Source organism: Papio anubis, chromosome 9 (assembly GCF_008728515.1).
Source record: "Papio anubis isolate 15944 chromosome 9, Panubis1.0, whole genome shotgun sequence".
Taxonomy (NCBI): domain Eukaryota; kingdom Metazoa; phylum Chordata; class Mammalia; order Primates; family Cercopithecidae; genus Papio; species Papio anubis.
Genome location: NC_044984.1, coordinates 74737393 through 74763025, shown reverse-complemented (window position 1 = coordinate 74763025; position 25633 = coordinate 74737393). Strand labels below are relative to the sequence as shown.

At 32.4% G+C, this 25633-nt stretch overlaps 1 protein-coding gene across 2 annotated transcripts in view; it reads right to left on the bottom strand.

Annotated features, from left to right (window-relative positions):
• PTPRQ (protein tyrosine phosphatase receptor type Q) overlaps positions 1-21253 on the bottom strand; it is a 219140-nt gene extending 197887 nt beyond the window's left edge. The window contains exons 1-8 of one of the 2 annotated variants that reach the window (XM_031650636.1): positions 21061-21253; positions 20134-20242; positions 19257-19483; positions 13312-13381; positions 11196-11395; positions 9775-10024; positions 8000-8128; positions 5009-5155 (exon numbers count right to left, since the gene is read on the bottom strand). In XM_031650636.1, the coding sequence (XP_031506496.1) occupies positions 5009-5155; positions 8000-8128; positions 9775-10024; positions 11196-11395; positions 13312-13381; positions 19257-19349 (889 nt within the window). In that variant the 5' untranslated portion in view covers positions 19350-19483; positions 20134-20242; positions 21061-21253. Of the gene's footprint in view, positions 1-5008; positions 5156-7999; positions 8129-9774; positions 10025-11195; positions 11396-13311; positions 13382-19256; positions 19484-20133; positions 20243-20582; positions 20891-21060 lie in introns of those variants that run through there. The other variant, XM_031650637.1, reaches the window with a different exon arrangement.
• Between the last annotated feature and the right edge of the window lie 4380 nt (positions 21254-25633).

Sequence of the window (25633 nt, the reverse complement as noted above, 5' to 3'; positions counted from 1 at the left end):
TGAAATATGGTTGGTAAGTTAAATTAGATTGCGTTTTAATTTATTACATGAAATTGTTTGAAGAGTTGATTGATTTTTTCTGATATTTTAAAAATAATCATGTTATTTTCAAATTTCAGGGGCCTTTATTCATTACAATAGTAAAGAAAAATAGGAACAAATCAATAATTGGTTTAAAATAAAATGCAATTTAAAAAAACTTAAAGCAAATTCTAGTTGTAAAGTCACCAGGAGTGACATCTAGGGAACTTCCCAGTTTCACAGGAGTAATGGGCAAAAAATAAACATCCCCTGGCTTTTGACCATTTTTATTTACAGTTCAACTTGTGGTTATGAATAGCTCATTCATCCCTCCAACCTCTACTTTCCTTATCTATAAAATGGGTGTCATTATAGCTTTCCTATTACTATACAGGTTACTATAAGGAACAGAGTTCAAGAAAATTTCTCAAATTTCTAAAACTTTTAAGAAAGAGAAAATGACATAAAATTATGATCCCTTATGATCAGATTGTTGTTACACTTTAAATTAATTTCCCCAAGCTATCTGGCAGTGGTACAGGTTTAGCAAATTCTAGTTAGAAGACAGGCATATAGTCTTAAAAGGGAACAAAGGAAAAATGACCGCCTTTCTTTTTAAGACAACAGAAAGGAATTGAAAAATAATTTTACAACTCCCATATATGTTATTTATAATGAGGAAATATAATTATGCTTAAGTTGGCTTTATAGTAACTATAACTATACAAAGTTTTCACCCCTTAGATTGAGTTTTTTCCTTTGTCTTCATGAAGTAACCAGTAAAGACTCCCTAGATATCGTGACAATCACTGGGCCATTCATTTGTCATTCAACACACTGAGCATTGATCATATGATCACTGTTCTAGGCACTTGAGGACAGAGGAAGGAATAAGACAGATAAAGCCCTTTGCACAAGTCACCTCTAGTATGAGTTTTATTTCACTAAAATATATTGTACCTAGAGCTCATGTTTGTATCATCTTATTTACCAACATGCAATTTACCAATATGCATTTTTCAAGGGTGGAGAAACTTTCCAAATAATTTGGTGGTGTAAAATAACATGGCTATTTAAACAGCAAAGCTCTCATTCCATCTTTCTTTAAAATTTTATTTTACAGTTTTTATGCAGACAAAACAATAGCCAGTATTGCATAACTTAAGTCACAGAAGAGATCTGGCATTTTTTCCATTTATTTTGAACTGATGTAGAATCTCCACTGAAAAAAAAAAAAACCAGCTAATGACTACATTGATCATATTAATCAGGCAACTAAACCCTGCCTATTGAAAAATAAGTGAAATGATCAGTTCAAGTCAATGCAACACACTAATGTGTTAGATATCAAATATTATGCAGGACAGCAGAAAAATATATATATTTTACTGTCTCTTATTTTGCTAGTGAAACCCAAGAGTAGTAGCAGACACTATTTATCTTTTAATTAGAATATATATTTCTATATATTCCATATATTAAATACTTACTTTCTTAGTAAGTATTGCCCCATGATACTTAATGGCAAAAATTACAATCCAAGTAAAGATTAAGTGGTTCTATATTACCTTAAAATATACCTCAAACTTGCATAAAAAGAATGACTATAAACTTATCTTTGTTTTCCTATTTAAGCTTAGGGGATAAAGGAAATGGAGTAGATAGCATAGTATCTTGTCTTTAAAAAGATACTTGATCTGTTAGACCACAAATTCTTATGAGGAAACTAGAGAAGACTTTAATATTGATACAAAATTAACTAAAGATAATCAAACACGCAAGGCAATTATTCATGGTTCAGCATCAATTTTGAAGGTGCTATCCACAGGAAATACCTACAAGCCATTCTCAAGTCAATATATTTACAAATTTTACAATCAAATGAGAAATAAGTTACACATCTGACCAAAAAATCTTATATTTTCTTTACCCCAATACCATTTGTTTCCAACTTCAAAATTAATGCTGCTCAATGATGAATTTTCTAGATAAGGGCAAAATAATTTTAATTTTGAAGGTGTTAAATACATAGACTACCTAAGAATCATTCTTGAGTTAATATATTTATAAACTTTACTAATACATTAGAAACACAGTAATATATGATTTATTAAAATATATTCGAAATGATTTGAGGTATTCAAATGAAAAACTATGAGAAGAAATGAAACAGAGACAAATAGCATTGAGGTAAAAGAAAATACATTAAGATCATTTTTGCCATTATCTAGCAAATTAAACTTTCTTTACAAGTGTATTTTGAAAAGCAAGTAGTAAAATTAAAGCCACTGCAAATCCTGAAAACACAAAGTTGGCAGGCTCTCAGTTATTTTCCTACAAAGATTTTACTACTGTTTGCAGAAAGTAACAAATTTAAGTCACTGAGGACAAACGTCTACACTGCCATGGTCTATTTAAGAGGGAGTAAACAAGAATCTCAGAAATTTGTCTGCTTTTAAGAAATGGTCATGCTAAACTACCCTGAGAGAAAAGTTATTAGACAATATTGAAGCATCACAGTTTGCTTATTTTTTTTACCCCTCACACAAGTTAGAAGAATGTTGTTGCCTATGTTACATTTGTCAGCATTATCTGATTTTGGAATAGGCAACTCTATGACATTTTATAGCTTTGGAGATTATTATCTTTTTTCCCAAAATCATTTATTTTCATGCCTATGTAGAAATCTACTCATCAAAATATTAAGAGACATATAGAAGGCTTAGGAAATATATAAGAGAACTACTAAAATAATAGGATGCTGATTTTCTTTCAAAGTAGACTATGGACCATAACATCCCCAGGGGTAATGAAATTAACTCCACTGTAATGTAATAGCACATAACATTCTCTATAAGAGGTCAATGCAACATTTTTCTATGAGTATTTATAAGAGCACCAATTGTTTTAAAAGGTAATTTAAAAGAAGCAAGCTAGTCCTAATTATTTTTTAAATAGATTATAGACTGGTTTAAATATGGAGAAGAAAATAAATTAAGTAACTTTAATTAGAATACTAAAAACCCTGTTGTATTAATGAAAAGGATAATATAAAATTAAGAAATCATTTTTAAATTGAAAGTAGATAGTTCTAACAAGTTATCACATTGTTCTCATATAGTTTAAAGATCCATGTATTTCAAAGTTTTAAATACTGGAACCAGGATTAATTAGTGGTGTCAGAAGTAGAAAGCTACATTTACTGCATTTGACAGAGTATTCCATTGAAGCAGCTCCCGAGGCTGAACTATCCCCAGAGAACTCTATGGATGAAGGCTGGCATGAGGATATAAGAACCATGCCAACCCTGCCTTTGGTGGAACCCACCAGTTGCCAGGAGGCCCCTCTAAGACCCACCAGTGTGTGGTCTACAGGAGGAGTGACTCAGGAAGATAACAGAATGAAACACAGGACAAATTGCTTTTTATACAGGCGAACGGAGTCATCGACTTAAAATGATTTGGTGTGAAAAATAGGCCTTGTGAAATATACTTAATGATGACCTTAAGATTCTACTTCTTTTCTGGATAAAAAATGTAGAAATTAAGGCAAGTAAATTTTAAAATAATCCAAGACAAATAACATGGCATTGTACACGGCATATGCACTATCTATTTCCCCATTTTTATCAAATGCTGTAGTCCAAGAATGATGACAATAAAAAAATACGTTTATTGAGTTGTGGATTCTGTTTGGAAGCACCAAAATCAGCTGGTCTTGAAAGAAGACAGTAGTTCAGGATTTACTTAATTGTATAACAAGAACAGAAATCAGTGGGTACATTGAGTTGGTTGAGAAAACTCTATTAAGACCAAAATCGAGGGCTCTGCTTTATTTGATAGTATCTGTAAATCTGTCTAGCTTCCTAGGAAATGCTTAAGAGCAGCTTTTAGGTGGAGATGAAGGAAAACTTAAGATTTAAGGGAGAAGCTACACAATGCTAAGATTCTTCTGATAGAAACACAATGGTAAAATTTTAATACAAAAAAATAACATTTTCCTTATGAGTATGTATAACTTTCTTATATGTATACTAAAACTATATATATGTCAGAATTTTCATCTGAAATAGATAAAACGTAACTTTTATGTTCTTTCAACAAAATATCAATGATTATTTCTTTAAAGGGGAGAAGTACAACATTTCCTAATAGTTACTGCCCTCTAATGGTCAAATGCTTGAATGATGAATGTATGACCTGTGTGTGTGTGTGTGTGTGTACATGTGTACATTTCATTTATAAGTTACTGTCTGTTAGCTTCCACACAAACAAAGTCTGGAAACTTTTCCAAGTGTTAATGTGTTATAAGAAGTTACTGTTATTTTTCTCCATAATTACAATCCCTAAATAGAAATGAAGGCATTTAGCAAGTTCAGTGTGGGCCAGAAAGGTATGTTGTGAAATAGTATGGAAACAATTTTTTTAAAGTATAGTTCACCTAAAACAATGATGTTTAATGAATACTTATAAGGAAGTTTCTTGAGGAAAAATACTCTTTTCATAATTTCAGTAAATACTGGTAAATCTGTATCATGCATCCACTCAGAATCTTCACTTGCTTAGAATCCCGTTTTGATTATAAACACATTTTGTTGAAAGCATTGGGAATATAGGAATTCCTCTAAACACTAGCTCTGTGAGAAAAAATAGATTCCACATTTTAAAATGTAGTCAAACCATACTAAATGTGTTTGTTTACCTTATGACTTCTTGAGGTTTTACTAAATTTTATTGTGAATCTCTAACTGGCCAATACTATGTATGGTTATTTCCTAACCTTACCTGATCTTGGGTTCCTTTTATTATGAAGTATGCTATGAGTTTAATGTTCTGGAGAACACACATCAGAATGAATTAGGTAGTAATTTAATAAGGAAAAATATGATTTAAGTAAATATAAAACAAATTGCTTCTAATATCATGTTTTACCAGTTTATGAAGTTCATAAGCATACCAAAAAAATATCACTCATTCCCTGTTCTTACCATCTGGTGGAGTGAATACTGAAAGATTTGACTTGGGCCCAGTCCCTGAATTGGTTTCAGCCGCAACATAGACATCATACATTGTAAATGGTGTTAGGTTAGTGAATGCAAACTTAAGGTCTTTCGTGCTGTTATCCAAAATGCGACCTGCAAAAAGTGGAAGACAGCTGTGGATTATTTTTTATCAAGCATGCAATCATGTTCACATTTAAGTACAGAGCCAAGGACAACAATTCAAGTGTTAACCTATGCACTAAAATTTGTTATTATAATATCAAAACTGGATATATTTTAAACATGTGGCTTAGTAGTACATTGATATCAATTTAACAAAAATAAATGAAAGAACATGAAAATGTTCCAGTGCTTAAAATTACTTTTATTAAATCATAAAGCCCTTTTGAATTATCAGGTTATTTTTGACATATTGAAAAGGGAAGCATCAAATTTTATCGATTCCAAAAGTGACCAGATTTTATACTCAAATTTATTCAATTAAAATGCTAAATAATTTCATTATCTTTTATAAGAGCATATATTTATAAAATATTTCTAGTTTAGCTTCTGAACAAAATTCCTTAGTCTGTCAGCACCATTCTTTAAATCTTCGACTTTGCTTTAAATGATTCCTTTACTTTCTTGCTCTAACTACAAACTGGCTTTTTCCTAAGAACACTGCTTTTGTTCCCCTGCAGCCAATCCAAATGGTGGCAGTCTGTTTTCACCCCACAGCTCTCAAGTAACCAGGCCTTTAGGTGTAGTGTTGTTCTTGTTCCTCATTGCTCCACTTTATTCACTATCCTCTGTCTCTCCTTATAAAAGCCCACAGCTTTAAATACTATATTGCCAGTGACATCCACTAGCCCTCACAGTTGTCATAATCTACTAACCTGAGGGTCATTTACTCTCATTTACTTTCATGGTCCAGCTTTGGTTCAAGGCTACCATCTTAATTTGTGCTGATTTTAATATCCTGAGAGATAATCCTTAAATTACTTAGATATTTCCTTAAATAATCTAGTTTTCCAGAATTTCAGCCACTCCCTCAAGATCATAACTTAGACACTACTATCATCAATTACTCTGTATCATTAAGAATCTCAATTTCACGCAACTTTTTCTAACCACTTTTGCCTATGTCCTTTACATTTCCTCTGTAATCCTGAACTGATAATTCTTTAAATCCACTGAAATCAACAATCCATTGATTTAATCACGTATTTTATTTTTGTTTTCTTTTATTTGGCCACTTGATTTCCACTCTTTACCCAGCTTCAGTGTCAATTTCAATTATAATCACTGCCTTACACAGGCCTCCAATTCCCTTGCCCTTCTCTAGTTGAAGGGAGCTGGTTTACAGCACAAAACCATTAATTGATATCACTTTATTTGTAGCCAAACCTCAAATGAGCCCTACGTGGTGCCTGGAATCTTACTCAACTTACATAGTCAATGGTCCAATCACTCTACTCTTCTAGATGATTATTTTACACTTACTCTTCTCTGCTCAGACCTCTAATACTTTCTGCCCTATCTTCACTCCCAACTAATGGTCTTGCTTTCCACTACACTGAAAAAAGTAAACCAATTAGAAAACATTTGCCACAGGCTCCCACCAACACAACTATATATTTACCAGCATCTATACCCATATACTCTGCCTTACAGCCTATAAGAACAAATTATGGACAAATCATCTATTAGTATGGACAAATCATCTGTATTCTTATCTCAAACCAATGGCTACATTTGAGCAAAAGATCTCACCTTCTACTCACACAGATACCTTTCCAGTAATTCTCGTTTTTCTTATATCATTAATATTTTCCTTATTTTCCTCATTTCCATTAACACCCACTGTTCCAGTGATCTTCTTCCATTTGCTCTTAAACTAATTAGTTAGGTATTTACCCCATATGTTCCACCATACTGGAAGCACGTGATCACTCCCATTAGGCTAAATGCAATTATTGCTAAATGTCTCTCACTTGATTTATCAGCCAGTCTCACAAATGAAAGAGTACTTCAGCCAAGTATTGAACAATATTATCAGATAGAAAAGATGGAGCTGTGTATCCATGTCTGTTTCTGTGTATTGGATGGGTGGGTGGAGGGAATTATCTTTTTTTACAGAGTAAAAGTATTTCAGAATTTTAAGAGCATAAGTTACTTAGGGATGAAAGATAAAAGTTACTCATGATGGTGATGAGTGATTCATACCATAGAAATTGCAAAATAAAATGAGTTGGAACTTTGTATCTTTTTCAATGCCCCCAAATAAATGATAATATGTGGCTTTATGTTATTTCATCACTGTTAGAATTAAACTTCTTTCATAGAAACATAGGATCTCAATCAGGAGAGAATTTTAGACTTTACACAATTCACTTCTAATGATATAATATTTGAACCTCTCAAAATATCTCTGGCAAGTGGATGCCCAGGTCCTGCTTGCTTACAAAGATGGAGAACTTGCCACTTTATAAAGCTGCCTAAAATTTTAATAGGCTTCCTTTTCTAAAGCAGTTTTAGGTCCACAGGAAAATAGAGCAGAATATACAGAGATTTTCCATGTTATTTTTAGAGAGCTGTTTCTAATGATTAAAAACTAGGCTCCTAGCAGTGAATAGAAATCTAATTTAATATAGTCAAAGTCCATTGTTCTTCATGAATGTAAGCCAAGGCCTTCTTGTTCAAATATTTGAAGATGTATATCTCCACCAGCACTTTTTTCTTGAGGAGTTATCTCTAGTTTTTCACATGCATCACATGAAATGTGGAATATGAATAGTGTTTTGTCATTCTTATACTCATTTATGGTTTTGAATTAAAAAATCAAAGCACCTCACTTTCTTTATGACTTTCCTATTGTTTGCTTCAACATCAGAGTCTTTTAAAAAGAGTCTGATACTTTTAAAAAGAGTTTGATATTGGTAACATATTTTATTATTCTCACACCAAAAGGCAAACACAAAACCAATTAAGGCTTACCTGATGGTCCATATAATTCAACTCTATAACTAAATTTCCCTGTTACTATAGTTGGTGGGTCCCATATAATTGAAAAGGACTTTCCTGTGACGTTGCCTGTTACGCAGTTTTGTGGTGGTCCTTCAGGCACTAAAATAATCATAGAAAATAAATACATAATATATATTTAAAATTAAAGTGCACCCTATTAAATACACATAATAAAACACAAAGGCAAAGAAGGAAAATAAAATATCACACTTGAAAGCAAAGAGTTTTTTTAACTTAAAGAAAAAATGGAAAAATGGAATATAATTGAAAATTGTGAATAACACATGCTGGATCATCAGATAAACTTATTTTTAACAATTACTACTTTATTTAATACTGTATATTATTGCACTGTGCCAGTTTCATTCTAATATTCATTGTAATATATTTATTGTCAGTGCTACATTATCTTGAAACATTTATACCTGCATATATATATTGTGTTCCACAAAGTCTGGATATCTGGCTTGATAAACATTTTCTCTCTTATTAACACAGGTAGAAGTTTCAAGAAAATAAGCCTCAAAAATTATTAGCAATAATTTTTACTTTTTCTATCAATATTTGTATTTGTTCTAAGAAGAAATTTATACCCTACAGTTGGAGGATTCAAATGTAACATTGGTAACATATGAAAATAATAATGACATTTTAAATTACTCTATTTTTCATAGATGTTTATTCTTTCTTTTAATTGAAATAAAACAATTCCAAATATTTTTCAAAACAAAATTATTATCTACCAAATGTCACCTTGTATGACCCTTATGAAATCATTTTTTATTGTATAAAAAGTAAAGAGTATGAAAGAAGAAAATGGTATAATTCAAAGATGGTTATTTAAATCAACAAAAAACTTCAAACTTATATGAAATGAAAAATAACAGAAGCCAACAGCTATGTTATTAGAAAAAAATGCTTTAGTGAAATTACTCTACCAATAATTTTCAATAACCTCAGAAATTGGCAATTACAACCTAATGCCTGATACTACATTATGATATATCTAATACATCAACTATATATTATGCATATAATAAATACCTCATGTATTATGGGACTATATCAATATCCATGAAATTTTATAAATATATGAAATATATAAATACATATATTTACATGAATACTGATATAGTACTATAATTAAATGTATGAATACCATTCCGAAAATATGTTCTCATAAAATTTAGTGGTAATAATAATATCTAATTATTCTCATTTAATTTTAACCCTGGCACCCTAAGGAAGGTACTATTACTGTCTCTATTTTTCAGATGAGGAAACTGCAGTGCAAATGGGATTTAAGTGGGTATATATTTTAGCTACTGCCCGTATCTGATACCAAAATGTGAATCACATAGTCATTCTGCTAGTGCAGGTATTTTTGCTTTTGGTAATGGCAATAACAGTGAGAGAAGGTGTAGATGATTATAAATCATTTAGAATGGCAAAGGTGATTACAAAAAAAATGCTGAGATTATAAAATGACAAAAGCTTATATGAAGATCAGGGTCAGCAGCTCAAGAATTGTTTCTTGCAAATCTTCTTTCTCCTTTTAAATACTTATTTTGTGCTATAATATAAAAGGGTATAGAAATTCGAAGAAACCCCTGATGGGATGCCTGTGGTATATTATTAGGGGAAAAAGTTACTGAAAGGTAAAAATTAAAAAGAAATATGTATATAAATAAAACATTATTCTCTAAGTCATTTAAATCTTTTTATCTACAAAAAGTGAACCATACCTGATTCTGGTGTTCTGACAATCGTACTATCAATATAACCTGCTTCAGTTGTAACAGCCGAAACTTCAAAAAGATATGTTGTATAAGGTCTCAAGTGTGTCACTATAAAACTGATAGGCTCTTTCCACACAGAGCTGATCTTATTCTGTGTCAACGTGCTTGATGAATATGTGGTACGCGATGGAGGTGTAACTCTACCAAGGGTTGGAGAAGGGCTGGCTGTACTCCATAAAAAAGATTCACTATTCTCCTAGTAAATAAAATAATATCAATAGAGAAATAACACTGTATCTCTTGGTGAACATGAGAATAAGAACATGTAATTCATTTCTTTTTCTTTTATGCTATACACACACACATAACATGCAAGTTATGGACAAATTTGCTAGATTTTAATTGTACCCATTTATGTCTGCAGTTTTAGAAGAGAACATATTTATTGTATTCCTTATACCTTAACCTTTATGAATAGAATTTCAAGTGGCTTAAAATAAAGTAAAACTACAGCAAAATCATTTGTAAGAATTTTTAAGCTTCATGTTAACAGTGTAAGAGCCAAAGAGCTGAAATAATTTTACTCTTGTGTATGTTCAAATGCCACTTTCTTACTGTTAATGATCTTTTTTTTCTCATAAGTCCCAAAAAGTACTAGTATGCCACTAGCTCATATGTTAGGTGTCTGCATGTATTAGAAATATATCATAATTTCAAAAAGAAGATTTTTAGACTTTTTAAAGTATTTACAACAAAAATAACTGTTTGACTGTGTTTCCATTAATAATAACACAAAGATTACTAAAATGATTTTAGGAAAAGCATTATTATGCTTATCTTATAATTAAAAATTATGATGCTTATTCTATAATAAAGCATTACTATTATGAGGTTTATCATCAATGACCAGAGTAACAACAAATTATTTAACCAAGATATGCGCAACAATGACAATCTACCTCTGCAAATTTAACTTCGACTATTACCCTACATGTGCTCTTCCCTCCTGTCACATGGAAGTAAAATATTTTCTCCAATTATATCTCATACTTTTCCACCTCGGGGCTTTATAAAGTATCCTCCACTGGGAATGCCACCATCACACAATCTCTATCTGTCCTTGCTCCATGGTGTATCACAAATGTTACTCCTTTCATGAAGTCTTTTCACAATTCCCTAAATGATTTGAATCTCTCACTCTTGAGTTCTCAAACCATTCCTGTATTCTGCCTGAATAAGGCCAATTGTGTAACATGATACTCTAAGTAATCAAATAACTAATAAAACTTTGTGTATAACATGATACCATAACTAATCAAATAACTAGTAAAACTTTGGTAAAAATGTAGTATCTAGATGCTAGAAATGTGAAAATATAAGTTTATCTAAGATTTTTTGAGACATAGGAAGTGTTCTGTGGTACTTACATTGCATTCTGGCAATTTCCCAGTCAAAATATCCTCTACTCTGATTGAGACATCTTTCACTACTATCCCACTTCTGGCATGCTTGACACTAATCTTGAAGCTGGTAATTTTGCCATTTGGTTGCCGAGGTAAATACCAAATCAGGTTAACTGCTGAAGAGTTGTAGGCCTCAACTGTGAGATTCACCACTTTTCCCGGAGCTGGGGAAGAGAAAGATTGGGAAGGAAAACACCTTGTTATAAAACTTAGAATTACATTTATATAATTTCATGGTACATGAAATTAAATATATAATACATTGCATAAAACCTATTTGTGTAAGATTTTTATAAATATATTTAACTGAACTTTGCCTAAAATAAAAAAACTGGAGTTGGGGCAAATCAACTTTACTTTAGGATAACTGGGGTAATACATGCATTGATGAAATGTTTCAAATAAGTATGAAAAAAATCCCATCAATAGTTATGAACATACAAACAAGTTGGGATAAATTTCTTATTTCTTTAACTATTTTGGAATAATGTAGTTTCATTAGATATGAAAAAAGTAGCAAACTGAATCAATTATCCAACCATTTTCACCAAAAAGCACATTTCTGGAATGTTTATAAATGTCTAGTGCCTAATATCAAGTGGATACCCTCCAATTGGTTGTGATTATTGGATTTTAAATTTTCAAAATCAGCTTTCTTCAGAATTTCATTATGCTTTTCTATCAATTATTAATTATATAGAGTAATAATAATAATCTGAGTTCTATTTGAGTTGGCATGAAGCCAATATGAAGCTAGAATTATGAGAAATTATTTCCATTAACCTCATGGTAAAGTATGTAAAACTGATAGAGTAAAAAACCAAGATCCTTCAGAATATAAAACAAACATGACGAGCCACTTTTGAAAGAAATCAAAATGAAACAAAACGTCTGAGATTAAAAAAGTAAGTGATAATAAAGATGCCTAGTATTAAGATACCGAATAACTAAAGTTTGGGTTTACATTGCACAAAAGAATGCTAGAATATAATTTATAAATAATAGCCACATAAATTACATAAGAAAGTTAGATCTTTGGAAGGAGGTCTATATGAATATAAACCTATAAGGTAGGAATTAAGGGACTTTAGAACAGCTGCATTCTAATAAAAATAAAATACAATGCAACAATTATTGGGAATAATGTTGGACAGGACGGTAGTAATGAGGGTGAGAGTCAGAATACACTTTGATGATTGTGCTGGTAAGATTTACTGATAGATTATATGTGTACTGTGAGAGAAAAGAGCCACAGGTGACATCAAGATTTTTCCTCTACGCCCCTGGAAGAACGGAGGAATTTTGCTGTGTGTGGCGGGGAGGGTGGTGGTGGCGGAGTCCTACTGTGTCGCCCAGGCTGGAGTGCAGTGGTGCTGTGGCACGATCTCAGCTCACTGCAAGCTCCGCCTCCCGGGTTTACGCCATTCTCCTGCCTCAGCCTCCCGAGTAGCTGGGACTACAGGTGCCTGCCACCACGCCCAGCTAATTTTTGTATTTTTAGTAGAGACGGGGTTTCACCATGTTAGCCAGGATGGTCTTGATCTTCTGACCTCCTGATCTGCCCACCTCAGCCTCCCAAAGAATGGAGGTATCTTAAATTTGTTTGATAATGGCTGCATGTCACAGAATAATATAACTATTAAAATCCATGTTTCCAAAAGTCTTATAACATGCTTATGACTTAATGTTAGAAAGAAAAAGCAGAATATAAACTTGCATACGTAGCACAAGCTTATTTTCATTAATGTATAGTCATATAATATATCTTAATGGGGAAATAGACAAGCCACAAATGCATCAAAATGATAAAAGAGTTTTTTATATAAGTCTGTGGATAATTTTCATTTTTTTATTCTTGTTTTTTCAAAGTTTTGTAAGATAACAATTACTACTCGTATAATCAGAAAGAATAATACATATTTTAATGAATAAATTAGCTATCTGAAAGAACTCTAAAACTGAGTGGCCATGCTACTGAGAATTGTATGTATTTTACTGTCAGTTTTTATTTGTATTCTTTATTATTTTAAATGACAAACTCATGACTAAATCAATTTAAAATAAATGACAGGAAAATTACCACTTTCTGCAGTTTGGAAGAGAAATGGATCACTAAACACTCCAATGCCAGCACTGTTTTCAGCAGCAACCTAGAACATACCAAAAAGATTGTGTTCAAACATTTTACTCCCTGAAAAAACAGAATCTAAAATTAAAAATAAAAATTGACTTATCCATAAGATAAATGCCAAAGATACTTTTTTAATACTTTCAAGGAGGAAGGTAAAGATGAAGATATCTATATAATCAACATATAAAGTATTATTGTCAAAATTTTATAGATGAGAAAACTGGCTGAGAGAGGTCAAATACCTTGCCCAAGGTCACACAGGAATAAATGGTAGAGCAAGAATCCAGCAGCTGTTGGGTTTATTTTGAAAGCTCAATATTTCTCTACTATATCCACTACATAAAAGACACTACAATTATTTCTGTAACAAATGCAAGAGACCATGTACATGGTACCTTAATTTAGAGTTCACAATCTAATCAGGCAAATAAATACTCAAAAAAACTGTTTCAAAAATAAGCAGGTTTAATTAATAATTTAAACTAAGAATTCTAGAATTTTAAAGATAAAAAAATTGATTTGAATAATCTCTTCCAATAGATTAGAATAGAAAGAGAAAATGTCATTAATGAGAATAAGACTCAAGGTTTTGCGAATGCCATGACTGGAATCACAACCTTGTTTTAACTGTAGTTCTGCCAATTCCCAGAGAGTAGTTTTGAGTAATTTACCTAACGTTGTAAGTAACATTTTTCTTGTCTTTAAAATGGGAATAACAATGTATCTATGTTGTAGGATTGTACTGAGGACTAAATGAAATAGCATATGTAAAATACTTAACAGGATTTTTTCCACAACATTACTTATACTAAAGACATCAAATCTACCATGCCAAATACCCTTTGGAATTCTAAAATGGCTAACATTTATTTGAACAGAGTAAAGGTCACAAGAATGATGTATAAAGTGTAAGATGAAACGGAGAGTAAGGGCTTCCCAATAGATCTTAAATAAGAGAATTCAAAGGAATAAAAATTCAAACTCAGTAAAAATAGATCTAAGCAGAACTAGGCTGACTAAATCACCTTCCTACGAGCAATAGTTTCTTATAGCACATTAAAAATTTTTAATTATCCCCAATAGCATATATTGACATGTTAATTAACATGTTAATTAATCTGAACGTGTGCATGTTGACAGAAAATACCTATATTATATAATACTCAGATGTCAGTTAGAAAAGGTTGCCTATTCTTTAAGCTATGTTTTCTTCATAAAATAGTCATCACAAATCTTTTATTTTGACTTCTACATAGGTAAGAACTTTTTTTTTTTCTTTTCTCACTGTGGGAATCATACTATTAGTATTTGCTTTCCAGTTCTGATCGTGTTCTTTAATTCTGCAAATAGGCATACTTCCAGTAAGAAAGAACTTCCTGGCAAAATCTCTCCCAATATTTCTTATCCTCTAGGAAGAGCGTCTCATTTATATAAAATCACATATTTACACAGGTTTTATATATTTCCTTCTCTATATTTAATTAGTTTCAAAGCTCAAAGAAGATATTGATGTTATATTGAGGGAGGATTCAGAAGATATCTTTACTCTTTATTATCCCTTGGAAATGTCATACATATCCCTTAACTGGAAGCATTTTCCTGTGGCCTAATTTAGCACTGCTTTTTATAAGCTCATCTTTCTGTAGCATTCAAGTAAGACGATGTTAAATTTCGCATATTAACTATGTAAAAGACGGCTGGGCGCGGTGGCTCACGCCTGTAATCCCAGCACTTTGGGAGACAGAGGCGGGCGGATCACAAGGTCAGGAGATCCAGACCATCCTGGCTAACACGGTGAAACCTCATCTCTACTAAAAAACATACAAAAAATTAGCCGGGCGTGGTGGCGGGCGCCTGTAGTCCCAGTCACTCGGGAGGCTGAGACAGGAGAATGGCGTGAACCCGGGAGGCGGAGTTTGCAGTGGGCCGAGATCACGCCACTGTACTGCAGCCTGGGTGACAGAGGGAGACTCCGTCTCAAAAACAAACAAATAAAACAAAAACCCCAACTATGTAAAGGACTAAATACTTTTTATAAATGCAAAAGAGATAGTAAATATTCAACAAATATTTGTTGAAAGTAACTACATTGAGTTCATGATTCTTAGCAAAAGTGGCTCTTTAGAAATGTTCAAACCAATATCCAAAATGTCAACAACAGACACGTAAATGCAACAAGGTTGGAAGAAAAATGAAAAGCTAACTATAAGTTTTATTTAAAAATGAAGTATTTCAGTTGTAAAGGCTAAATTATTTAATTTAAACTTGATTTATTTTTGAAAAATGTCACTAAGCTAAAGTTTTTTAAAATAATTAACCAAAGTTATCTATTTCATAAAGTATAAAAGATACTTTATAAAGACACTTTATAAAGTACAATGTGCAAAGATAACAAAAGCTATCTGTTTTTCTGTTTGTTTGTTTGTTTTGTTTTGTTTGGCGGCGTTTTGTTCTTGTTGTCCAGGCTGGAGTGCAATGACACGATCTCAGCTCGCTGCAACTCTCCGCCTCCCGGGTTCAAGTGATTCTCCTGCCTCAGCCTCCCGAGTAGCTGGGATTATAGGCACTCGCCACCATACCCGGCTAATTTTTTGTATTTTGAGTAGAGATGGGATTTCACCATATTGGCCAGGCTGATCTTGAACTCCTCAGGTGATCCGCCTGCCTTGGCCTCCCAAAGTGCTAGGATTACAGGCATGAGGCACTGCACCCGGCCGAAGTTACCTGTTTCTAAAAGCTTTAGTTTACTGATTTTTTGGAAAATAAAATAAGTTTAAATTAAATAATTTAGCCTTTATAAGTCTTGTAAGTAAAAATATTCTACCTTTTTATTAAACTTAAAGATTTTTTCTTCAGTATTTTTCTCCCAACCCTGTTAGCCATATGATTATCTCAACAGATGCAGGAAAAGCATTTGATAAAATTCAATATCCCTTCATGATAAAAACCCTCAACAAAGTAGGCATCAAAGGAACATATATCAAAATAATAAGAGCCATATATGACAAACCCACAGTCAATATGATATTGAATGGAGAAAAGTTTAAAGCATTCCCCCTAAGAAATGGAAGAAAAGTAGGATGTTTACCCTCACCTCTCCTATTGAACACTCTTACTGGAAGGCCTAGCAAGAGCAATCAAGCAAGAGAAAGAAATAAAAGGCCTCCAAATTGGAAAACAGGAAGCCATACTATCTTTGTTCACTGATGACATAATTGTATATCTAGAAAACTCTAATGACTACTCCAAAATAATAATCCTAGACTTGATGAACGACTTCAATAAAGTTTTGGGATACAAATTCAGTGTGCAAAAATAAGTAGAATTTCTATACACCAATAACATTCAGGCTGAGAATGAAATCAAGAATCAATCCCATTTACAATAGCCACAAAAAAATAAAATATCTAGGAATACATTTTACAAAGGAGGTAAAAATCTTTACCAGGAGAACTACAAAACGTTCATGAAATAAATTAGAGGTGACACAAACAAATGGAAAAACATACCATGCTCATGGATTGGAAGAATCACCATACCATACCGCCCAAAGAAATCTACAGATTCAACACAGTTCTTATGAAATTAGCAACGTCATTTTTCACAGAATTAGAACAGCAATCCTAAAGTTCATATGAAACCAAACAAGAGCCCAAATAGTGAAAGCAATCCTAAGCAAAAAGAACAAATCTGGAGGCATCACATTACTTGACTCCAAATTACACTACAAAGCTATAGTAACTAAAATAGCACAGTACTGACACAAAAATACACATATACATTAGTGCAAGAGAATATAAAACCCAGAAATAAAGCCACATACCTACAACCAACTGATTTTTGACAAAGTTGACAAAAATAAACAATGGGGAAAGGATATTCTGTTCAATAAATGGTGCTGGGGAAACTAGCATATCTTTTGGCCATATCCAAAAGAATGAAACTGGATCCTTAGCTCTCACCATATACAAAAATTAACACATTCTGGATTAAGGACTTAAATATGAAACCTGAAACTATAAAAATCCTAGTAATAAAAACTAGGTAAAACTCTTCTGGATATTGGTCTAGGCAAATAATTTATGACGGAGACATCAAAAGCGATTGCAATAAAAACTAAAATGGACTTAAATAGGACTGAATTAAACTAAAAAGTTTCTGCACAGCAAAGGAAATAATTAACAGAGTAAACAAACAACCTACAGAACAGGAGAAAATATTTGCAAATTATGCCTCCAACAAAGGACAGATATCCAGAATCTACAAGGAATGCAAACAATACAACAAGGAGAAAAACCCCATTAAGAAGTGGACAAAAAACATAAACAGATATTTCTCAAAAGAAGACATACAAGTGGCCAATAAGTATATAAAAAAATGCTCAACATTAGGAATTATCAAAGAAATGTAAATTAAAGCCACAATGAGACATCATCTTATACCAGTCAGAATAGCTATTATTAAAAAGTCAAAAAAACAGATGGCAGTTTGGATGCAGAGAAAAGGGAACACTAATACACTGTTGCTAGAAATGTAACCTCTATGAGAAGCAATATGGAGATTTCTCAAAGACCTAAAAATGGATCTACTGCATTCAACCCAGCAATCTCACTACTATGTATCTATCCAGAGGAAAAGAAATCATTGTATCACAAAGACACCATCACTCATGTTTATCATAGCATTATTCACAATAGCAAGGTCATGGAATCAACCTAAGTATCTATCAATGGTTGATTGGGTAAAAAAAAAAAAAAAAAAATGTGGTATATATACACCATGAAATACTATGCAGGCATAAAAAAATAAAATCATGTCCTTTGCAGCAACATGGATGGAGCTGGAGAACATATCCTAAGTGAAATAACTCAAAAATAGAAAGTCAAATACCACATATTCTCACTTACAAGTGGGAGCTATGAGTACACATGGTCATAACAATGGAAATAGTAAACACAGGATTTCAAAAATGGAGAGGGTGGGAGAGGGTGAGGATTGAAAAATTACCTATTGGGTACAACATTTACTATTTGAGTGACAGGTATACTAGAAGCCCAAACCCCACCATTACACAATATACCCATGTAACAAACCTGCGCACATGTGCCCTGAATCAAAAATAATTTTTTAAAAAAGACATTTCTTTGGAGTCTAAATTTTATATATAGATCAAGGCCATGTTCTTAGACCACAATATCTCAAAACCTGGAAAAATTATTTTTACTAAGTTTGGTTTTATTATTTTACCCTTAGCTGTTATGGAAAGAAGTTTACAAAATCCAGTCCTGCAGCTATTAATCCTTCAACGAAGACTTTCTCTCCAATCTAAAGCACCAAAAACAAACAAAAAACAACAACAACAAAAAAAACAGAAAAAAAAATTGAGCTCCCTTATGCAACTATTATACAATTTTCATACGTAAATTGTATAACAGATTTATTGCCCTTTTTACTTTGGTTTCTAGAAAATTGGAGAATAAAACTTGTAAGTCAATTTTTAATAACTGTGTAACATCCTGTGGTTTACATACCTGCATTCAAACTACCCTGGCCTCTTGTTTGCATTTAACTTTTCCTTCTTTAACTTTACATAATTTTTATTTTCTAGAGTATTGTATTATATTCATACATGTATATAAATATATGCAAAGATATTCGTAGAAAAAATGAAATAGGTAATATACAAATATGCATAAAAATTGAAATGAAAAGACACGATAACATTTTACCAAGTGTTAAAATCCCAGGTGGGTGTGAGGCCATGATTCTGAACATTGTTTGTCAGTCATGGACTGTATTCAGCTGTAAAGGCTTGACAAGATGGGAAAAACCTCCTACACTTTTAAAATGAATGAAATGTCTGAACACTAAGTAGTCATATACAAAATAATTACCTTAATTTCATATGTTGTTCCAGGATTAAGATTAGTAAGAAGAACTTCCAGACTGTCTGGCTTTGCTCTGACTTGTGTATATACTGTTTGCATCCATGGACAAACTTCCTTATATTTGACAATGTAAGATACAATCCTTCCATTTGGGTTAGGTGGTGTATTCCAAGACAGAAGAATCCCAGCAGATCCAACTCTTTCCCCAGCTAGGAAGACTGGAGGCCCTGGTTCTATTTTTTAGAAACCCACTTTGTTAAAAGGTCAAATAATTGTTGCATTTTCACAAAAACACATAATAACAGTATTTACAAATGTAAAATTTGAAATTTCCAAAGAGCAATATGAGTTTATACTCTCGACAGCTCTGTTACTATTAAAAAAAAAAAAATACTATGGGGAATACCAAACACATTATTTTATAAGAATGTGAAAAATGGAATGCTACTAAATACTACATGCCAAATATACTTTTGATGCCAAATCATTTTTAAAAGAAATTCACTTAATGCAAGGCTTACACAGAAAAACTAAGAAAAGACGAAACAGTCTTACAAACGGAATAATCCTTCCTGAGCAAATGTAACCAGTTTATTTTCATGGTTCTGTATTATTTAAATGTTAGCATTAACAGTCTCTCTGATCTATTTCACAAACAAGTATAGAGTAATTATCTTTGCACTTTGAAAGTAAAGAAAGCTGAAGAAATAGCAGAATGCAGGTTCTAAGCAGATCACTTTCTTAAGTTTCCATTTTGCCTTAATTATCCTACACTGTTTTCATGAATTTAATGTACATGTTGCCAATATAAGTATTTCCATCCAGTAGAATTATACTGACTCCATACACTTTACTTATAAAGTAATTTAAAACATATACTCACTTGTTACATTTGTTGTCACTGTTCTACTAACAGGTGAGCTGTATGTTGTAAAAACTGAAGAGATGGTTATATCGTACCTAGTACCAGGAACAACATTGGAAACATCAACCTAGAACACCACAAACAAATGTTGCATTAAAATTCTTTCTGGAAAGCAAGAAAGCTAAAATAAATATATCACTGTAACAAAAATTAACACTTCCTTATATAACTCTGCACTGTTTATAACATCACAATAAGTTCCATACTACTGTAAAATACAGATTTGTTATATAACTTTTTACCAAATAACTTTAAAATAAAAACTTATAAAACATACTGTGTTATCACAGCCTAAGTCAGCATTTCTATCTATCCTAGTTCACTGTCACAAGGAACAACTATTCAAGTCTTGAGAAATCTACAGCCAATGGCTTAGCCCTTGTTTTTAAAGAGTGTATACAAAATACCTGTGTCTCTGAAGTCCCAATAAAAAGTAAAATAAAAATGACAAGAAAATCCATCTTTATTACATTTTTCAGGCACTAGAATCACATTGATGGCTCTAGAGAGAAATGTTGCCTGCATTAATGATTTAAAGACAGATCCTTCTGGCAAGTACACAATTAATGAGCCTGTATTACTCAATAGCTCTGCCTTTCTTTGTTAAACTATTCATGAACCCTTGGATGACTGGCTGTAGGTTCAGGGTGAACTTAAAAAAGAAAAAAAAAGCAGCATAGATGTTGCTAAGGTAACAGTCCACCGATGCTGAAACTTACACTCATCAGTTTGACATCAACGTTTTTGTCTTCAACTTATGCTTTCAAAAACCCAACCAGGAGTAAGTTTTTGTGGTAGATAGGTTTCATAAAATAAAGAACTTTCCTATTAGGAGCAAAATATAAATACAAGTAGACTCGGCAAGTACAATAATGAAAACTATACCTGATATTCTCCACCTCCAAGATCTCTGATAGTAACAAAGCCACTGTCAGGAACAAGATCCACTTGATACCTTTCCACATGACCAGAGGGTAGGCTCCAGTGCAGAGATAAGGAATGTGTGGAAATATTGAAGGCTCTAAGTTTCTCAGGTTGTTCTGGTTCTGATATTGAAAAATAGAGGTTTAAAATAAAGTTATTCTCCTAAAGTTTCAAAAAAATGAAAAGCAATAGTATAGGTTCAAGTTCCAAAATAATCATGTTGTTAGAAATCACTGAGTACAATAAATGATCTCTAACTATATTTGGGTGTTAGACATGTAAATATTTAACAACACCTAGGTTTTAGGTATAACTATCATAAATAATATAACAATTAATTTTGTTTCTAAAATCTTTCTTATTTGCTAAAATCCGCTGGTTGACCAGATTGTTTTTGAAAGCCTATGCTCTAATTGAAAATTTGAATCATTTTAAAACAAAGTAAATATAAACTATTTATCCAATTACTTGAAAATTTACCAAACAGAAGATAATTGGAAAAATATATAACCAAAATTTTCCAGATTTTTTAAAGGGTGAGCATTTCTGATAAATATTTGTTATTTTATCTTTTTTTAAATTTTTAATGTCTTTTTCCCTTTTCTACGGTGCTGATCTGATAAATATTTTGTTAGGTGTTTCTTTAAAAGAAAAGATAAGGTTTCATATCAGAAATGAAATATAGTTTTAAAACAAGTACCAATTGTTTTAGCCATTTCAACCATATTTTTCTACCTTTGCTTCGACTTTTTCAAAAATTTTGTTTATGCTGCCTGTACCTCCTTGAAGGGAGTTTTCCAATAAAGTTCTTCTGATTGGTTGCCATGAGTCAGGTATGCACTCTGCCTTATCTTTAGTGCAGATTCCAGACAAACAATATAGGGGGAGGAAGAAAGATTATGAAGCCAGGCATGTAAAACACGTCTGATGCAGACTCAAGCTAACACTGTTTCTAAAAGAAAGGAGGCTGAAATTAATTTTGAACCTCATTTATCATTTTAAAACCCCACTACCAGAAACGATTTGAAAATGGATATAATAAAATATACATTTTCTAACAAAACTAACAGGGCACATTGCATATAACAGAAATATTAACATAATAGGTCATTTTCTTGGTGTTTTGGGGAAGAATGTTTCTGAAATAGTTTTTCTTTATCTCCTTTGAAAGTTCTTCTAATGATTATAACATAACGCTGTCCTGCATACCCAAAGCTTATATCAATTGATTAATGTCCACCCCAACATTCTCAGAGTTCCAAACATTCTCTTGGCATCAACCGCTAATTGTCCACTATTCTTCTGGTAACTCTAAGAATACTGTAAACCCAAGGCAAAAAATCAGAGAAATACCCAGCCTGTGTTGGGTAGAATTTCTTTTTAGCTGCTGACATTTTTTCCAAGGTAAATCAGACCTATGCCTTCTGTATTCTCAAGCTTGAGAGAAAAAAAGCTTGATTCTCCTATCTGCTTCATTAAAATAGACAAAAATCTACCATGATTGATCTATCTAACCAACTGCTACTCACATTTACTGATTTGCGTGAGGGTTTAATACTATTGTTTCAGGGACCCCAGAGAGTAACTAGTATCTATGAAGTATTAGACAAGAAACTAATGAAGACATGGAATAAGACTTTGGAAGAAAAAGGAAGATGTGAGAAGCAAAGCACTAGTTACTGGGATGGCGGTGAAACAGGATGTGGTTTCCTGGACTGAACAACCCTTGCCTAGGAATGAACGGTGTCTCACCAAGAGAAGGAAGAATATATTGGTCTGGACAATTGCCAATCTGATCAAGAGGGAAGGCCTGGAATCTTCACAAGAGTTTGGTAAAGGCCTTCCCAAATAGCAAAGTGTATGGAAGCCCTGGAAATGAAAAAGAATAGGAGTAACTGAGGAAAGCCAGAGATTCTGGGATCAAATAAGAAAGGGGAACAGACTGATGATCATGTAGGTCATACTAGAGATTTTAGGGTTTTTAAACTAAATTCAGTGGGAAGCCACCAAAGAATTTTAAGCAGGAAAGCAATGGGGCTTGTTTTTTGTTTAAAAATATAATTTTGAAATATGGGCTATAAATTAGAGCAAGGTAAAAATGGCAGCAGGAAGCTAATTAGTAGGAAATCATGGTACTCTAGGCTGAGAGGAGGGAAGCTTGTCCTCAGAAAAAGGTAGAGGATCTACAGCAATGCTTAAATCATTATGGAAGAGTGCCGCTTTCTGGTTAAGAGCTAGAGATTCAATTAATTGAAAATAGACTCCATAACAAAGATATAATTTATTCTCCATGGAATTTAATCTCTCAAAAGATAAGAAACAAAAATACTATTCTCAACCTAATTGTTACTAACCAATAAAAATAACATTGTGAAGTGGAAATGTCTGGAGTTTTAAGAGGAAAAAAAATCATTTCATATTCAACTTAATTAGGGCTGGCAAAAGGAATTCTAGGTTTAATTACATGTTTCTTCCAGACTTTAATTTCCTAAAAATGAATCCTCAGAACCCTGTATCATTAGAGCTTAAGAGATGTTCTGTAATCAAACCACTTTGTCAAATAAGTTCTTTTTAAGTTAAGCAGCTTTCTTTATTGTAGGATATTTTAAAGCCTCAGATATGCTAATATATCTTGTGAGTCTCTAAACCACCACTGTCCAGTAAAACTACAAAGTGAGCCACACATGCAATTTTGAATTTTCTAGTAGCCACATTTAAAAAGTAAACAGAAACATGTAAGATTAATTTTAATAATGTATTTTATTTAACCCAATATATCAAAAGCATTATTTCACATATAATTATAATAAAATTATTGAGGTGGTTACATTATTTTTTTCATACTAACTCTTTGAAATTTCATATACATTTTAAACTTACGATACCTCTGAATTTGGACTGGCCATATTCCAAGGTTAAATAGCCACATGCTGCCAAACACTATATATTGGACAGTACAGCTCTAACTATAGCATCTCTTAACTTTTCCCTTGGCATTTCAGTGAATTTACCTAAATTTTATTTTAAGAAGCTGAGAAATAAGATCCAATGGTCTGTGTCTGTAAAGGAAACAGCTCAATAGAGTTGGGAAGATGTCCAATATAAACAAAATCTTACATATCTCAGAACATTCAAAAAGAGTCAGACCTATCAAAATGGTATCAAGAAAGCAAAAGAGTACAACGGGCAGATATTTTAAAATAAAATACTAAGACTTTAAAAGTTTCATCATCATTGTTAACTTTATATTTTCTCTGCACTAACACTGTATCTGATAAGTTTTGAAATTCACTTTTTAATTTTTCTGTGATTAAATTATAGGTTGGACATAATATATGCTATTACAGATAATGAGATATACAAACAGCAGATTTACAAAATAAAAAGAACTAACTCCTACTTAAGCTTACGACACACTTTGCACTGTGCTAAGCACTTTCATATATTGTTTTATGTAACAATTGCAACAACACCATGAATACTACTATTGACATTTAAAAAGTGAGGAACAAAGAATTTAAGTATTCCACCAAGTCTCATAGCTAATAGGTAAATGGTAGAGCCAAGATTTAGACCCAGAGACAAAGTCTCAAGTTTTCAATCACTATGAAAACTGTGTGCTCCTCTAACTTTCACAAAGTGGCTTATAAATAACAGCAGGTTTTAAAATCCTAAATGAATTAATTAATATTTTAGAATAGATTCAACTGCAAAATTGGATGATCTACAATTTTTCTTTCAAGCCTAAGATTATTATTTGAAGGACTTCTAATTTTGTCTTAAGGGATTCAATCTAAATATGCCCCATGCCAGGGCAATGTATACTTATCAAGTGCCTGTAGCTTCCTCATATTTAAGAAATAGGCTAGGAATAAATTATAAATAAAATAAACATCCTCTAAAAAAAGCATTATATCGGATGCCACCAGGGTGTAAAAATCAATTTTTAATACAGACACTGGGCACAGGCCCTAGAGTTGGATTGCTGGGTTCAAATCCTGACTCTACCTTATAAACAAGACTTTAGGCAAAATACTTAACATCTCCATACCTCACCGGCCTCATCTATATGGGGATAATAACACCTCACACCTTGTTGTGAGAATAAAATAAGTTAATACATGTGAAGTGCTTAGAAGATAAGAACTAAGTACAAATGTAAGCTATGATTAATAGTCTATTGCTATTTCTACTATTTTTCTCTAAAAGCCCTGGTCATCTCTTAGTTAAACCATCATGTTACCTGTTCTTCATTTCTTAACTTAGCCCCCTCCTCATATCCACTCAGTGCTTTGCTCAAAATGGATCCCCAAGCATTGCTCCATCATCATCACTCTTCTATTTATAAAAATTAGGACAGCAAAATGTCCTTCTGCTCTGGAGACCACCACCAGGCAACCCAGATTACCATCTTTTCCCATTTCCTCTTATTATGCTCATCTCTTAAGTCACTGTACTGTTTTAACAGGGACTTCAATTACTTACCTGCAATATCTCAAAACCATCACCTAAACCACACTATGCAACCAGAACA